Genomic DNA, 18,629 nt, shown 5'->3' with positions numbered 1-18,629 from the left:
TGTTGGTGTGTGTATATATATATATATATCATCATCATCCTCATTTAACGTCCGCTTTCCATGCTAGCATGGGTTGGACGGTTCAACTGGAGTCTGGGGAGCCCGAAGGCTGCACCAGGCCAGTCAGATCTGGCAGTGTTTCTACAGCTGGATGCCCTTCCTAACGCCAACCACTCTGAGAGTGTTGTGTGGGTGATTTTATGTGCCCCGACACAGGTGCCAGACGAGGCTGGCGAACGGCCACGCTCGGATGGTGTTTTTTATGTGCCACCGACACAGTGCCAGACGAGGCTGGCAGACGGCCACGCTCGGATGGTGTTTTTATGTGCCACCGACACACAAGTGCCAGATGAGGCTGGCGAACGGCCACGATCGGATGGTGCTTGTTACGTGCCACAGCACGGAGGCCAGTCGATGCGGTACTGGCTACGGCCACGTTCGGATGGTTTTCTTGTGTGCCACCGGCACTGGTACCACAAAGATACAAATTCCATTGATGTTCATCTATTTTGATTTGGTTTGATTTTCACTTGCCTCAAACAGGTCTTCACAACTGTCACACACTTGCCTCAACAGGTCTTCACAAGTGTCACATACTTGCCTCAACAGGTCTTCACAAGTGTCATAAGAAGGAAGGTATGCACAGGTGGACTGATTACGTCCCAGGTAGGGGCCACGGGTTATGGCCTGACTAGTCTTGCCGGGTCTTTGGATGGTGTTTTTATGTGCCACCAACACAGGTGCCAGATGAGGCTGGCGAACGGCCACGATCAGATGGTGCTTGTTACGTGCCCACAGCACGGAGGCCAGTCGATGTGGTACTGGCTACCGCCACGTTCGGATGGTTTTCTTGTGTGCCACCGGCATTGGTACCACAAAGATACAAATTCCATTGATGTTCATCTATTTTGATTGTTTTGATTTGATTTGATTATGATTATTATTATTATTATTATATATATATATATATATATATATATATTTATTATATATATATATATATTATATTATATATATAATATGTGTGTGTGTGTGTGTGTGTGGATAAAATATATGTATATATATGTATTGTTGTATTTAGGAATGGTCATGGGGAAGTGCCTGTAATATTTGTATCTCCTGTTTATATACGTTCATGTAATTTGTTTTTGTTTATTTTTATTTTGTTCATGTGTTTACACCTACTTATTATTATTATTTATGTATAATAATAATAATAGTAATAATAAAAAAAAAATTACACGAATGTATATAAACAAGAGATACAAATATTACAGGCACTTCCCCACAAACACACACTAACTAAACATAGACACACATAGAGGTATACGCATGCCCAAATGAAGACACATACAATAGAAATACAAAATGGCTGACCGTTAGTAAGGAGAGACACACAAATAAGAAAAAAGAAAGCAAAGAACCACTGATGCGGTCACAGGAGTGTGACGAAAGAACTCTGGCCGAAATAAGATAAAGATTAATGTAAAAAATAAATAACGCTGAAGCAAAGTAACACCAAATTTATAGTGCGTGTGTTTTTATTGGCTAAACTGGCAAAATGACCATTCCTAAATACAACAATATCTGTTTCAACACACGATTTCACATCAAAAATCTTGTAAAACAAATATATAAACGTATATATATGGTATATATATATATATATATATATATATATATAACGAAAAAATAAGCAACAAGAATGGATCGGTATATATATATATATATATATGCATATAGACTTACATATATGTACATACCTACATATACATGTATATGTACATGCATATATTGGTACAGGACATCAAAAAAACGATGAACACAATGAGAATCGAAAACATAGAAACAAACTTTTTTTGGAACAACAATAAAACAAACAGTAACAAGACATACAACATAAAGAATATTCCCCTTGTTCAGTTGTCCCTGTTTCATCTACTCCACGTTTGAAGGCAAGGACAAGACACAACGCCGTTGAAACAGTCCTTCCTGCAATACAAATTAAATGAAATTTGGAATTTTTTGCGGAGGGTGAAAGTTGTAACAAGAACAGGACAGTGAGTTTTATGGTGCAAGTTTTGAAATGAGCAAGGTGTACAATGCCAAAAATGGCTACCATTTAAGGGATGTCATTTTTCATATGTGATGTAATGGTGTTGCAAAATTTGACTTGTGCATTATGTCCTTTATATTGTATCAAAATTTTATGCATTTATTTGTAAAGTGAAGGAAGTTATTAAAAATTGAAACCCATCAGTGACTGTATGGCTCTCAACTAAAATGCTATATTGAGCTATTGTTAAGTCATTCAATCCTAGCAGATAATTGACCGGGCCTTCAAGAATTACTTGGAGACGGAGGAAAATTTGTCACAGTACCTTTAATGTATTTGGTTTTTGGTTTTGTTGCCACTTAACCAAATACATTTAACAATCTAGGACAAGAATGATTTGAATTCAAGAAATTATATTTCTTGTAATTTTTTGCATAAAGTAAGATATGTGCTATATAATCTTCAAAATGTATGTTCTAGAAATTAATCAATGAGCAGCTTCTAACATGTTCACATACTCTTTTTTTTTTTTTTTTGCATATAGTCTTTTTTGCTCTTCAACTATTTCTTTTCTTGTTTTTTACTTCTTGTTGCATTGTAGACTTTTTGTTTTTTATAAGTGGACAAGGAACATGTTCTGTAATTAGTTAAGGTGGTTATCAATTTAATCTTTTATCTTATTTCTGTTAAAATACATTGTTTTTGTTTTCTTTAATTTTGAAAATAATGAATAATTTAGAAAAATAACTTTCATCATGAAGTTTCTGTTTATAACATAAATTGACATGAAATTTTGATGGAAGGTTGTAATCTAAAACACTTTCAAACAGGAAGGGGCAGTTTCGGGCAGTTTGGTATCAAACAAATTAATTAGCAGACTACCTATGCCAATGACAAGATTTAGAATTGATAAATTGCAGATATTGATGAAATTTGTAAAATAAAAGAATTTGTGGACTATGTGGAAAGGTGAGTTCTGATATTTGGGGTAAAACTCTTCTTCAAATGTGTACAAATTTGTTTTATTTCATAAAATTAACTGGCTTTTGCCTATACTAGTTTCCTTTGGAACTGGTATCTTATTAAATCATGACGTTTGAGCGAAAGCAGGGATTGTTGAGCAACTGTGATTGTATGCTTCACAAAGCAGTGTAAATGTTATGCTTGGTTATACAGATTTATATGTGTGTGAAATTATACATTAAATGTTGAATACTGTTGATGGTATTTTATAACATCCTGTATACCTTGTTGTTTTTCTAAGTGTACCTTAATCTGTGTAATTCCTTCTTTCAAGGATATAAACTCAAATCCTATCTAACCTAATGTAATTTTATTCTGACGTTAATGGGATAACTATTCATAATATACTAGGGATATTCTTCCTCTATGAAAATTGATTTTGTGGTTAATCAAAATAAATCAGTTTGGACTGTTGGGAAGTTTGATCTTTTGGGGATTATAAAGTGGGAAACTGATATAGTTTTATGTTAATCAGGTTGAGAACTTGGTAATCCAGAAAAATATTTCTGTTGTCTTTGAAGCTGTCAACAGGGATTTTTATATTGAGGATTTTCATGAACATAAACTAGTTCTTTTCGTTTATTGGATCCTTTGTTAGCATTAAGAACAGTTCTTTTTATTTAATGTAGTAAAGTTTTGTCATATTATATCTCACCTATCTTTTTCCTCATTCGTCTTAATTTTATACCTGAAATGCTGTTTTAAGAACCACAAATATATTTTCAAATATTGCCTCTTATTGATGTGAAATTTTATTTCACAGATTCAAAAATATAGGTACACCTTCACTATTCATGTGAAAATATGCCACATTTTTATTGAAATTGAATATATTTTATGTTGGATTAACATGTAAAATTAATGTTAAATATTCTCTTTCCCTATCTTTGCACTGGACTTATTTGATTTATGGTAAGAAGCGTATAGTATGCTTGATTTTTTTAAAGAATTTTATCAAATATGTGCACAAACTCATTAAATATCAAAAGTAATCTGTTTCCAGCCATTTTCTATACAAATTTGCTTTAAAAACTGGTAGACTTCTTTAGAATCAAAAAATTTCAATTAGAAAGAAAAGCATTAAATAAAAATAGTATTTAACAATAGCAAGCAGATTTAGAAAATAAAGAGCTCCTCGTAAAGTATATGGTATTTTTCTTTTGGACTCTATAACATAACTCGACCATTGCTTTTTACTGAGTTAACTCTTATTGATGCAGGCCATCGATTCTAGTTACACTACTATAATTTTGTTGTTGACAAATGTCTTAATGAAAATCGTCTCAATAAATAAGAGATTATATAATAGACACTTTGTGTAAATTTTAAATTGATTTCTTCAGAATTTTAGACCCTGCTTCTTTAATAAATATGATGTGCTTGAATAAAACTTGTGTAAACTGATAAAACGATTTTCCTGTAAAATGTGGAATTTTTAATCTTTAAACACATGCATCTTAAGTATAAGAAGATAGTTCAAATGCAGATATATGAGAGTGATTTTATTTTTATTAAATCAAAGACATCATTATAAATTTCTATCAAATTTTTTTAGTAGAGATATTTACAAATAAAAAATTTAGAAAGTTATTTGGAATACATAATAACACACATCCATGCCAACATTTGCAAAATTACTACCAATAAATAAACTACTATCATCACCACCAAGTCCCTCGCACATTTTTTTTAACTCAGTTCATCATACCACTTTCAATTTTTTAAAATTTATCAATTTGAAGGTTCCTCTCCAAAATAATACCACTAGCCTCTGTGACACTTTGAAAATCAAAATTTCATTAAATGATTTGCTTTAACTGTTTGGTAATTGTCATTCACCATTTATAATTTTTGCTAGTATTGGTGGTATAAAATATATCAATACCTGTTCTTTAAAATATGAAAATTATTTTAAGCCAATTTTTCTATACTGTTCAGTGTGAATATTTTGGAAATTTAAGGCAGGGACCCAACAGTATTGCTTACAATAGAAAGCTTATCACATTTATAAGAGTGCTAGCAGTATAGCCCGGCTTTGCCCGGGATTAAGTTAGGATTATTAAGCTAATCAAGTTCTTTACTTCAAACCAAACTAAGTAATATCAACATCAAATTTGAGTGAAATCCATTGAAATTGGTAAACTTTTGGCTGAAAATGAGTTGCAGACAACATGATTGGGAAATCCCATACGGAATTGGTTTATCGATTTTTCCCACTCATCAGGCTTTTTTTTTTTTTCATTTTTTGAGAACTTAAAGCATTCAAAGATCCCATGAGTCCTAAATAATGCTGGCATCAAATTTGAACAAAATACATTGAAATTGGTAAAAGTCATGGTTGAAAATGGGGTGTAGCCAATTTTATTGGGAAATCCTATAAGGAATCAATTTATTGATTTTTCACCCCAAATAGGACTTTAGTGATATATGTGTATATGTGTGTGTGTATTTTGATATATATATATATATGAAAATCAATATAAATGATTATGCAATATTACAACATATTACATGTGATCCATGTTCACCTCATCAGAAAAAGGGAGGGAGTGAATTCTTATCTGTGAAATAGGAGAGGCCAGTATTGAAACAGAATTTAACTTATTGACATTAAATGATGTTATTTAATCATGATACTTTTAATAGTCTATAGTACCATATTGTAGTCTATCAGAAGTTGAGTATCTGCGTATAGAGAGTTATAAATCAACTAAGAAGGTTGTACATATTAGACATGCACATACAAATATCTATGTATGTGTTCATATGTATAGATATGTTTATATGTGTGTATTTGTATGTATATACACCTTCCTAAGTAAATTTATAACTATTTGTCAGTAATCAAGTTCCAATTATCTATTTCTGGCACTACAAAATATTGTCATGATTCAATAACATCATTTAATGCAAATAAGTTAAACTATATTCAATACTGGCCTACACTATTTCTCACATGCTCATCAGAAAATTCGCTCCCATTTTATACATGAGGCTCCATCTTCTGTGCTTTTGACGAACAACTATATACATCATAATTTTCCAAATACAAATATAAATTCTCTTCTGTTTTTTACCTTTGTCTGATGAGATGAACATGAATTGTATGTAATAGATTGTGATATTAAACAATCATATTTATATTCATGTTATATGTGAACCTTGTTGAAGTGGCCATAATGAAGGAATAAATATAATACCATAACCTTCATGACTTCCTATTCTCTCTCTCTCTCTCTCTCTCTCTCTCTTATATGTATATATATATATATACATATTACAATACAATAATATTGTTTTCCAGCGAAATAAAGCACCGTAAAGGTAGAATTATAAATAGGAAATACTGGCACAACAAGGTATCAATTTTTGCTGGAAATAGCAGTCAATAACTGTTCGACACTAGGTAAAGTTTCACTGAATGCATAGAGGCAAAGATGTGTGCAGGTGGTGAATATGAAAAATGTTCATCTTACCTCTCGGAAGAACGCCAGAGAAATGGACAACCTAGTGCTCAGGTTTCAGACTTCTCAGAATACATTTGTTATCATAAAACTGATTGGTCCTCATCAGCTAGGTCAACCAAAGAGACTAAATTTAAAATATCCACTACATCAATGCCTGTATACTCAGCCAATAGCCCCAGTGAAAAAGTTTTATATAAAAATATAAATATTATTACAATACAATAATATTGTTTTCCGGCAAAATAAAGCACCGTAAAGGTAGAATTATAAATAAGCACTGTAAAGGTAGAATTATAAATAAAGCACCATAAAGGTAAAATTATGAATAAGAAATAGTGGCACGATACGGTGCCAATTTTTGCTGCAAATAGCTGTTGATAATCATTCGATGCTAGGTAAAGCTTCACTGAATGTATAGAAGCAAAGATGTGTGTGGGCAGCTAATATAAAAATTTTTGTCTTACCTATAGGAAGAACGCCAGAGAAATGGACAACCTAGTACTCAAGTTTTGGACTTTTCAGAATCTGTTTGTTATTGTAAAACTGATTGATCTTCGTCAGCTAGGTCAACCGAAGAGACTAAATTTAAAATATCCGCTACATCACTGCCTGTCAGCCAATAGCCCCAGCTGATGAGGATCAATCAGTATTATAACAAACATATTTTGAAAAGTCCAAAACTTGAGTACTAGGTTACCCATTTCTCAGGCGTTCTTTTGAGAGGTAAGATGAAAATTTTTTATGTTCACCACAGTGAAGCTTTACCTAGCATTGAATGATTACCAACTGTTATTTCCATCAAAAATTGGTACCTTGTGCCCCTATATCCTATTTATATATATATTTATGTATGTAGAAGTGGCTGTGTGGTAAGTAGCTTGCTTACCAACCACATGGTTCTGGGTTCAGTCCCACTGGGCAAGTGTCTTCTGCTATAGCCTTGGACACATACACAATCTCTCTCCTTCTCTTTATCCCTCTCCCTCTCTGTCCCTCTGCTCCCCTTCTCTCTCATACACACATGCACATGACAGGCTTCATTTAGTTTAGTGTATCAAATTCACTCTGTTTTACCTGGGTTGGTTTTAGCTGTAGTAGAAGATAATTGCCCAGGGTGCTGCACAGTGGGAGCAAACTTAACCACACAGCCAAACTTCTGGAGATCATTGTTCACCATAGCTTCTTCATAGCATCTTCAGAAGTGAAGTCAAAAGAGATATTAGATTACATATCAATTTTAGTTTTGTCAACCTAACTAATAATATTCAGTTTCTTAATGTTGAAACATTTTCAAAATTACAGTATATTTATTATGACTAACAATTTGACCATTGTATAATGAAACTTCGAGAGTCATATGGCTGAGCAGAAACATTGAGGATAGTCATTGATATGCTGAAAATATCCAGTAAAAATGTGCTAGTCACCTGCATAATTAATCAGGTAATACAAAGAATGCTATACTCAATGACTGGCTTAGCTGTATTTTCAGCAACTGTTACAGGTGCAAAAGAGATACTTCAGAAAGATGCAATTCAAAGGTATCAAACTGATGAACCAAGATATGAAAGTAACAGAGAGTTATAGTAGAGGGAAGAAAATTAGCTTTTGAGTTTTTATCAGGAAGGATTGCCATTGATGCCCTATTTCTAGTGAAATAGCTGCAGGATGAATTCTTAGCTGAGACAAAAAAAATATGTATATTTACTTATTTGTGTAATTTAAAACATAAAATTTTAACACCTCTTAATATACTATACTGTATCTTTTGACCCATCCCTCATTTATTATATAAATTTGAATGTATTTTTGGAGTGGTCCTGTTGGCAAAATAAAAGAAATTATTTTATTTTCTTTCACAATCAAATCATCTTTTCTAGAAATTCTAAATGGGTTCCTATATTTATCGCAGTAAAGTACTAAGGCAACAAAATTATATGTTTTGAACAGGAATTCTACGTGAAAATATTTTTAGAATTACTATTACCTGAAGACACATTCGCAAGACTGTATAGAAATTATCTGAAAATAGTTTACTCATTCTTATTTTCAGTCCCACTTCATGTTGGCAATTTATCTCTGCAGATTATTCTTAAAATTATTTACTCTTGGAAATTTGGTTTTTTTTTTTGGTTTTTTTTTTATTATTTGAGAAAATAAGAACAAATGAATTTGTTTTCCATAACTGTTCTTCAGTATTACATTCTTACATTAATATTGAAAAGAAAAATCTTATTCATATAGGGAAGATGGATGTCAAAATCTGTAAGTGTTCCTACTATTTGTTGTTACTAGTGACTACAAGGCTTAGCTTTCCTAACAGAGCACTTAGAATAGTTTAATTCAACAAATCCTTTACATTGCTAAAGTACTTATTTAACATATTTTTTATAATTATTAAAATGAATTAAAACTTCAGACTGGTCAATCAGATGGTTTGGAAGTGTGCAAATAGTACTGCAAATGATATAATTTATTTGTAATATTGTGTGTGAACTAATTTTTTTTCTCCTTTGAGATAAACCCCACCCCCGTTTTTTTCTTTTTTTTTTCTTCTTTTGCTGACTTTTGAACTGATAATAAGTACTTAGATAAGGTAGGTCTTTTAAAATTCTATTTGGAATATTTTTTCTCTCAATTAGTTATACCAAAATTTTGTTAAAATAATTTATATAATTTTGCAAAAAATATTATGTCAAAATGACTTTTAAAAGAAAATTGCCTTACCCTCTCCATTTAGACATCCTGTGCACACTAAATTGATTTCTCTTATATAAATGCTGCATCAGTTTGCTTTCTTTTAGTTAGCTTACAGAGAATTCTGTTTTATTAGAATACTATCTTAAAAGCCACACTCTAAAGAGAACTAAATATCATGACTATAATATGTTTGTAATGATTGTATGCCCGGTAGTGTTTTACCAGAGGTTAAAGACGGATGAGAATTAATTTTGTAATTCTAATGTTCCACTCCCAAGTTGAATTCCAACTGTTGGTCAATTTGTCCCAAAGTTCTTATCTCAATGAAAAATTAACAAAGTGAATGTCATTTATCTCCCCCTTGATCTCTGATGTCATATGACAAGTGCCAAGCAGGATGGCATGAATCAACCAAGATTTACCTGCTAGAAATAGCAACCCAAGTGCTTTTAAATCAGATCCCAATGCTGAATATTCAAGAACCAAATGAAGGGCAGATTTACAATCAAAGGATCATCCTTTTTCCAAAAAGGTATATGTCTATGTAGAGCAAATATAGACTGAGATAGAGGGGTCCTGGACAGACAGAATTTTGTGTTTATTATTATAGATTTCCATGTTAGCAATTCAAAATAACTGTATCTTTAATCTGTTTATTTCTGTGAGGTGCGAGTTTTGTTGGATATTCATTTTATTTTATTCTGGTAATGACCAATAATTTTTTTAAGTAGTTTCTTTTAATCAACAATTTCCAGGAATAAATTTATCAAGAAAATAATTTAAATCTTTTACCTGATGTTTTTATATCAGATGTTTTTGAAATTGTGTTACTGCAGAAATACTTTCCCAACAGTTTTTCATTGTTAAAGTATTGTTGCTTGTGAATATTGATATCTTATATTTATTTTTGGTGGATGGCAAATGTGTGTGCATGCATGTATGTGTGTGTGTGTAGTGTTACTTTATTTTATTTCTTGTGCCTCCTGTCTTTTTGTATTGATCTTTCTTTTGTTTCATTTTTCTCTCTCAAAAGATCATTGGATTACTGGTATGTATATTCATGTGCTTTACAGTAGAAGTATTATTGAGTTTGGCACATTTTGCTCTGCATGTATTTGTTGTTCATGTTGTGGTGTGTGCACCACAATCACTCAAAAAATTAACAATGATTGTGTAAATTTCATTTAGATTGTGTTATTTCTGATCCTACATTTATTTTATTGATCAACTTATTTTTGATTTTAATGACATATGTTTACATTTCTAAAGTATGACACTCAAATTTGGGTACCTAAGAAAATAGCTTGAATTAATTAATCACTGATCACTACTTTCAGTAACAAAATAATAAAGATATTTGCAATCATAAATTCATAGTAATAAATTAAAAAGAGACCAGAAATACACAGGTTTAAGATTTTAAATGATTTTCAAATGTACTGTGAATGCTAAAATGACAGCATAAATTGTCCGATGGTATATGAATATACCATAGTTCTAGGGAATAGATGTGGGTTTACTTCCTTGGGGATCTTTTGAATTTACTTTCATTTTGACTTGAAATATTTGTATCAGGATGTAAGCAACCATTTACCATTCACTTGTACACCAATCACTAAAAACAAATTTTTTAAATATTTGAATTCAATGAATTCAAATTTTATCAAACTAGCAACAAATAATTTATGTCCTTTATAGATCTACCAAAAGAGTGTTTTTTTTTTAATGTAAAATTATCAAATTATATCACTAAAAAATTAACTAGATGTGAAATAACTAATGCAATAGATTACTGTAGCAATTGTCTAGCTAGATGCTACCAGTTTTTATCAACTGACTGTAATAGAACCTTCTTGTATTTATCAAATATAATGTTTTTAATTTGCTAGATTAGATTAGATATTCAGTTTAAGTCAAGAATAGGTGTAGGAGTGGCTGTGTGGTAAGTAACTTGCTTACAAACCACATGGCTCCGGGTTCAGTCCCACTGCGTGGCATCTTGGGCAAGTATCTTCTACTATAGCTTCGGGCCAACCAAAGCTTTGTGAGTGGATTTGGTAGATGGAAACTGAAAGAAACCTGTCATATATATGTGTGTGTGTGTGTGTGTGTATATGTATATATATATATATATATAATATATATATATATAATATATATATATATATATATATATATCTGTGTGTGTATGTATGTTTGTGTGTCTGTGTTTGTCCCTTCAACATCGCTTGACAACCGATGCTGGTGTGTTTACATCCCCATAACTTAGCGGTTCAGCAAAAGAGACTGATAGAATAAGTACTAGGCTTACAAAGAATAAATCCTGGGGTCAATTTGCTTGACTAAAGGCAGTGCTCCAGCATGGCCACAGTCAAATGACTGAAACAAGTAAAAGAATGAAAGAGTAAAGCGTAATAGAGATTTTACTTCATAGTTAAATTTTAAAATTATTATTATTTGAAGCAGTTTTGCTATTTTCTAGCTATTTTATTATTTTTTTAATTAATATAATGCAAAGCATTTTGTAACCTTATTCATTCGTTGTAGAATTTAGTATTACAAATTTTTTGTGTCTTAGCTATATTTGTGCCTAGATGTTTATACATTGAATTCTAATTGATAACTGAGCTGTCTTAAAGTTTGTAGGTAATTGGAATCTTTCTTTTAAGCTGCTTAAACTTTTTTTATGTTAACTTCCCCAAAATATTTTCCATAATTCATGTTTTGATATTAGCTTATTGGCTCTATTATTTTTTATTGAAACCATAGATATAAATTTGGCTATTTTTAATCTACTACTCCTTCCTCATAACATATTACTAGTGTGTTTATAGCTTTTTGTCTGACAAATAATCTCATAATATTCTTTTAAAATATATTTTTGATTTTATTATAAAAAACCCTTGTACACTGGAATTAGCATTCAAGATAGATTTTTGTCTGTTTTGTTTGATATTTTTTATTGCTTTTGTTAAATCTTTTTCCACACTGTATTAACAGGGATGTTGTCTTGCAGTTTGGTGACAACAGGTCTCCTCAGATCCCAAGAATCTTTTATAAGATTCTTGCAGAATACAGGATTGCACTTCCTGCAGGTCTGCCATGCAAGTCTCAGTTCTAATATCTGTCAAATAACAATTTGTGTGTTGTGTCAAATGCTTCAATTATCATAATTTCTTCAGCTTTTCAACTAAGTTCAGACATTTCTCATTTTATTATTATTATTATCATTGTTATTATTTATCCAGCTTACCAGTTTTCAGTCAAACTGTCCAACCCATGCCAGCATGGAAAACGGATGTTAAATGATGATGATTTACTGATTCCTATTCCTGTTTCTTCCTTATAGAGCCAAAATCCAATCAGTGGTCCTAGGGCACCAAAGGATGTGTTATTACTAGTTAATGGAGAGCATTTTTCTAAGCATGCAAACTGTTCCCAGGATGCTAATCTTTTGGAACTCATGAATGTTGATGTTACCAGGCAGTTTGTTGAGAATTCATTGAGTCCCTTTTCCATGAGCTCTAGAGCACCAGTAACAATAGGTATCACTTCAGCATCCATTGCTCACATCATTTCTATCTCTAAATCTTTGCACTTTGATAATTCTTTTGGTGACTTTTGTGGATATATTTCTCTTTGATGGTGTTGCAACATCTATTATTAGGTATTTCTTTTCCTTCCTATCCTTCATAATGATGTCTGAATGGTCTGTATGAATAGGCTTATCCCATTGATAGCATTTTTATTTTCCATGACTGTTTCTGGTTGATGATCATTCCATTTCTTGGTGATGTTGATGTTACATTCTTTGCAGGCCTGTTGGTATTTGCTTTTAAGTTATGCATTTTTTCTACTGTTAGCATTTTCCATGTTTTGGCATCTAGTGTATTCAGATTGTTCACTGCCTAGTTGATGATGTTGAACCTTGTAAGTTACAACTGGTACTACCAATGTGTTGATGACTTCAAATTTGTAAACAGCATTCAATTTAGATCTGAGTACCATTCTGACTCTCTGGTAATACTGTTTTCTAATTTTTTTCTTCAGTAAGGTGTGTTGTATTTCATCACCTTTATTGACACTATGTTCTAATTCATTTATAACGGTGCTGACATTAAGTTCTAATTACTGGTATTGATTAGCTTTCAATGTTTGATGATGGCATTTGCTAATTTTTCTAGGCCAAATTTCATACCAATGTCATCACTAATGATCTTTACTACATTGAGGAGTCCAGTTTGTTGGTTATCATTTTAGCAAAGGTTTTGAAATATATAAAATCAATGATTCAGTTTTCTCATCACTACCTGGCAACCATAGCCACTGTTGTGGCTAAGTGTTGAGTGCTAAGGGAAGCAAGTCCAATGCAGAATAACAGAGGTGAGTGCGAGTTCCTTTGGGATATTCCACTTTTAATATATATATAGGTCTTGATGTCAGTGTGCCTTTGTCATGGCTCAGGTGGGAGGTGGTTTTCCATGCTTTGCAATCTAGGTATGGGATACACTGTCAAAAGCTTTCTTGTAACTTACCTATGTTGTGGAGCGGCTCTTCCTTCTATTCTTCACTTCTTCCAAGAGGCTTAATTGATAAGTAACTTATCCTTACAGTCATAGCTTCAATACCCTTTTTGTATCCTTGAGATATATATATATATATATATGAATAATTAAGATTCAGTTGAATAAGGTACTTAAGTTTTGCAGTCTCCTCAGAGAGGATGTGATTATGTGTCAATGCGAGGTCTTTGTGTATGCTAACTAGATTCTTAATCTCAAAAGTTGGCAATTCAACAATAACCTGCTGCTTTCCAGTTGTTTGTTTTATTGATGACATATATAGTTCCTTCTAGTGTTATTTCAATAATGGACAGTGGTCTTGCTATGTCCTTTTGGATCTTGTCAACAGCCTTGTTAATGATATTAATGCTTTTCTTATTTTATAAACTAGAGGTTTATCCTTCATTAGTGTTCCCTTAACTATCTCTTGTTTCATTTCATTTCTTTTCATCTTCTAGAGCCTTTTTTGCTTCATTAGTAATATTTTCTTTTATGGTGTTTTCTTCATAATGTCTTGACTTGTCGTTTTTTTTCATTCTCTTGGTGGCGCCTGACAAGTTGTCTGAATTCTTCCACTTTTTCTTTGATAGTTTCTAGTTCAAAGTCAGTCAACATTTTATTTCTAATGATGCTTCATCTGGCACTAGTCAGTTTGCTGAAAAATAACATTGGAATATTTTAACTTGTCACATTATTTTGAAGGGGGATACCTAGGATGAGAAACTGAGAGCCAGCAAGTTTCCAACGTTATTGAGAAAATATATATGAATTCTGCAATTAGGTTCAAAATAACTATTATAATTATTTTTATATCTAACATTCTCCTATTGTTGCTGGAGGTATCATTACTGTACCTGCTGTTGACTTCTTGTATATTAATGTGGAACTTTCTTTTCAAGTCTCAAGAACTTTGTGGATACTCTTTTCACTGTACCTAAAGACACCAACAATATTGAAACTGTATAGTCTTTTCACTGACCACATTATCAGATGTGACTTTTCTTTCTTGTCTACCAGTACAATATCAGAATTCTAACGTGGTCACACTGGATTGAGAAGTCCCAAAGGACCTTAACTCATTTTCTACCACATTCTTTGGCTCATGCTCATACCATTTTCTTGTTCTTTCCAATCCAAACTTGTTACATAGTGGACTACTCTGGCAACATTATCATGCCTTCTCTTGAATTCTCTCTGGGCCCTTTAGCAGCATTCACTTAAAATATGTCACACTGTCTCTCCATTTTGCCACACATTTTACATTTATCTGAGTCTGCTGATTGACCAATTTTGTGCTTGATATAATTAGTTCTTAATGCTTGTTCTTGTGCTGCACATATCAAGGTCTCCATTGTTTTGTAACTCCTGCTATCTTTTATTTGAGTCTGTGTATTTTGGTATTTCTTTCTCTCAAGCACTGACCTTGCATCTTCTTATCCTGACTGTTTTCCACATGTAATAGATCTGCCTTCTTTACTTCTGCAAGTAATGCTTCCTTTGTACTCTTTATATATGAAGCTATATTGTGTTTCTCTGTCTGAATATGATCCCCACAACTTATCAGTCCCTACATTCCTTTCTTTCTCATAAGGTGTAGCCTGTCAGCATCACTTTTCAGGTAGAACTCATTATGTATTGTCAGTAGTTTTCTTATCCAAGAATTGTAGTTCCTTTGTTCGCCTTTGTAACACTCTTGCTCCATATCTCAAGAGATATTGCCCATAAATCCATTGCTTGGAACTTATTCCTCCACTTCAATTTAATTTATTATTATTTTGGTTTGGCTCAGGTTCAGTCTTATTCCTGGTAGGAACCATGTGGAGAGCAGGTTGCCACCTGCAACCTTAGGTATCCACAAGTTTTCAGCAGTCTTTCAAGTGCCTAGTGCCCTCCTGATAATCCTTGCTGTCCCTAAGAGACAAACTTTCTGTAGGAGCTCCACCAGGCATTCTATTTCAATCTTCTTCAGCCATTTGTCTATATCTTGGCTTATTGCTCCCAACGCATCAACTATTATAGGCACGACTGTACTGTTCGCATACTCCAAATTCTTCTTGTTTCAAACTATAAAGGATTGTATTTTATTTTGTTTTTCTTCATATTTCTTTACGATCCTGGAAGCAAATGAGCATGATGGGTCAATAAGTAGGCAACTTTGCTTTTCCTCATCTACAATCATTATGTCTGGTCTGTTATTTTCTAATTTCTTGTCTGTTTAACCCTTTCGTTACCAAACCGCCCGAAAAAAATTTTGGTTAATGTGACCAAGCCGCCCAAAACCGCCCGAATTTACCTCTTCATATTTAAATGAGAATATCAGAGCAAATCTCTTTAGTACATTCATGAAAACACGTATTATACTTCGTACAGAGTTCAACTACAGTTTTGTACAAAAATCGAAGTGTAATTTTAATTCCGTGAATTTTGGGAGATTTTTTCCCGAAATTTGTTCCTATTGTGTTTTCAAAATTTGTAATTCTGACAAAAAATGGATACGAATTTCATTATCTCAAGCAGCGAGTCAGAATTCGAAGGATTTTCTACTGAAGACCTTCATAAATCTAACTCTATGACTGAAAAAAAAAAGCATGTGGTATTTGATAATGAATCTGATGTTTCATTTTCCGAAAGTGAAAACAGTGAATCCGAGAGCTCCGACAGCGATAAAGAAAATGAATTGGCACCTGAATGGAGTGAAAATTTAGAAACTGTTTCTTTCGGTGATTTTTCTGAAGAAACTGGACCAAGCCACAGACTTTCCCAGAAGAGTAAAGCCTTAGACTATTTCTTTTTACTTTTTCGAATGAGCCTATTTGAAATCATTACGGCGGAAACGAACCGTTATGCTGAATGTAAACAAAACGAAAGAAAGTGGTTTCCCATAACCTTAAATGAAATTAAAACTATTTTGCCATAAATATTATTATGGGTATCAGAAAGTTACCCAGAATAACAAATTCTATCGTAAAATTTTGTTGTATACCCAATTGAATATTAGCTAATAACCCATTTTCTATAGCGATGTTTGAACAAAATTTTAATAATTTTATATTTTGTTGAATTTACCTGTATCTACCTGCAATTAGAGTCACTTTGTGACAAAAATTATAGTATAGAATTGGTTGAGAACATTTCATTAAATTATCTTCCAAAATTCACGTTGATATATTGATAAATAAAAAAGTTATAGTTGTTTAATGAAACCAGACTAAATTTATGATTACGTTAGAAATTAATTGAAACACATAAGGGGTGTATTTTGGTCAGAAATATAGTAATGAAAGGGTTAAATAGGAAAGTCCCACTAAATATTACATCTCTCCAGTACTCTTTTGATTCGATGATCGTTTTGTGTTTCCAACTTCAAATTCCCATTTCTTGTACAATTTCCAATGTAAAACTTTTATAACCTGTTTGTACCTCCATTTCTTATATTCTTCCTGTGCCAACTTGGGGCATTCTTCCACAGTGTGTGCCAGTGTGCCACTGTCTCATTCCAAGTTCCACAGGCTCTACATTTTTCTTGACACATTCTCTCTATATAGATTTTTCTTCAAGTTGTTTGTTTTTATCACTTGATCTTGGACTACTACAACTAGGTCTTCTGTTTCTTTTTTTAATTGCCCCTTTTTTAACGAAGCCCAGGAATTTGTTCCCCTTACGTCTACAGTGACTCTCAAAATTGGCCATGCTGAGGTTTCTCTTTGATCTCTCTTACATGCTCTCTTTGTATTTTATTCTTGTCCTTTTCTCCCATTACATGCTTCACCACCTGTTCTTTTTTAACCATCTTTAGTAGATTTTCTGTGCTGCTCCTTCTGTTCTTTTTTTATCATGTTTCTCTGAATTTCTTCAATCTCTACTCCTGTAATCCAGTTATTCCTATGGATTGCTCTTGCTTAGTCTATCAGTCGCTGAGCAAATACTTCGATACCTCCTTTTTCATCACATATTCTCTTTATTTTATTCATGAAGCCTCTTTTATTTGGCTCACTTCTCGGGCAGCATTTTATTACTATTCTGTTTACATCTTTTTCTTTTGCACTTTTGACTGCAATTTTGTTCCTAATCAATAGCTTGATGATGACCTGCCAGAGCTTGACCAGATACTCCCTGCCTGCCTTGTGTGACTCTTTCACTTTTAACAGTTCCAGACCTGTTAGCACAGTTGTGGTTATTATTTAATTTTGACATCACTCATTTAGAGGTAGCATTTGTAAGGTGCAATCACCAGCATTTTTATTATGACACCATCACTAGGTGAATTGCTAGCCAAGGCTCCAAGAGTCCACACCTACCCTCATGTACTTGGTTTTTGGTGCCAATCTTGTTCAATCCATTGTTTTAATATCTTTGTATTTGACATTTTTACTCCTGAAAATTTTGGTGTTGAGGTGGCACGACCATCAGTGTTTTTATTGAGTCACCTTCTCTAGAGGGGTTGCCAACAAAGGCTAAGGGGGCCCCTCCTCCCATGAGACAGGTTTAACCCCACCAGATGCTAATCTGGCATTTCTATGTCTCAGGGTGGGCTTACAGGTACTACACTTTGCCCATCGATGACCTGAAGGTAGTTGAGGTTAAGGGTAACTTTGTTCTTCCCACGTCATAATACCACAACCAGATGCAGTTTCATGCCATATCCAGGGCATGTTATCATCATATCATCAGTATTATTATCATTTGCTTGTATTGTTGTTGTTGGTGGTGGTGGTGGTAGCACTGTTGTAAGCTATTGTTCTCTTTGACTAATTCCTGTAGTCACAGTGGCTTTGTTGCCATCATTGCTTGTGTTTGTTTTGGGATGGCCTTTGTCATTAT

General features: G+C 32.9%; 1 protein-coding gene across 1 annotated transcript in view; it reads left to right on the top strand.

Annotated features, from left to right (window-relative positions):
- The window catches only part of LOC115226360 (cdc42-interacting protein 4 homolog), a 179,605-nt gene that overhangs the window by 111,656 nt on the left and 49,320 nt on the right, over positions 1-18,629 (top strand). Inside the window, exons 8-9 of the mRNA XM_036500235.1 lie at positions 8,791-8,811; positions 10,280-10,294. Coding sequence (XP_036356128.1) covers positions 8,791-8,811; positions 10,280-10,294 — 36 coding nt within the window. The remainder of the gene's footprint in view (positions 1-8,790; positions 8,812-10,279; positions 10,295-18,629) is intronic.

This window comes from Octopus sinensis, linkage group LG2 (assembly GCF_006345805.1).
Source record: "Octopus sinensis linkage group LG2, ASM634580v1, whole genome shotgun sequence".
NCBI lineage: Eukaryota > Metazoa > Mollusca > Cephalopoda > Octopoda > Octopodidae > Octopus > Octopus sinensis.
Note: the sequence above shows the minus strand (reverse complement) of the source record. Positions and strands in the feature narration are given on the sequence as shown.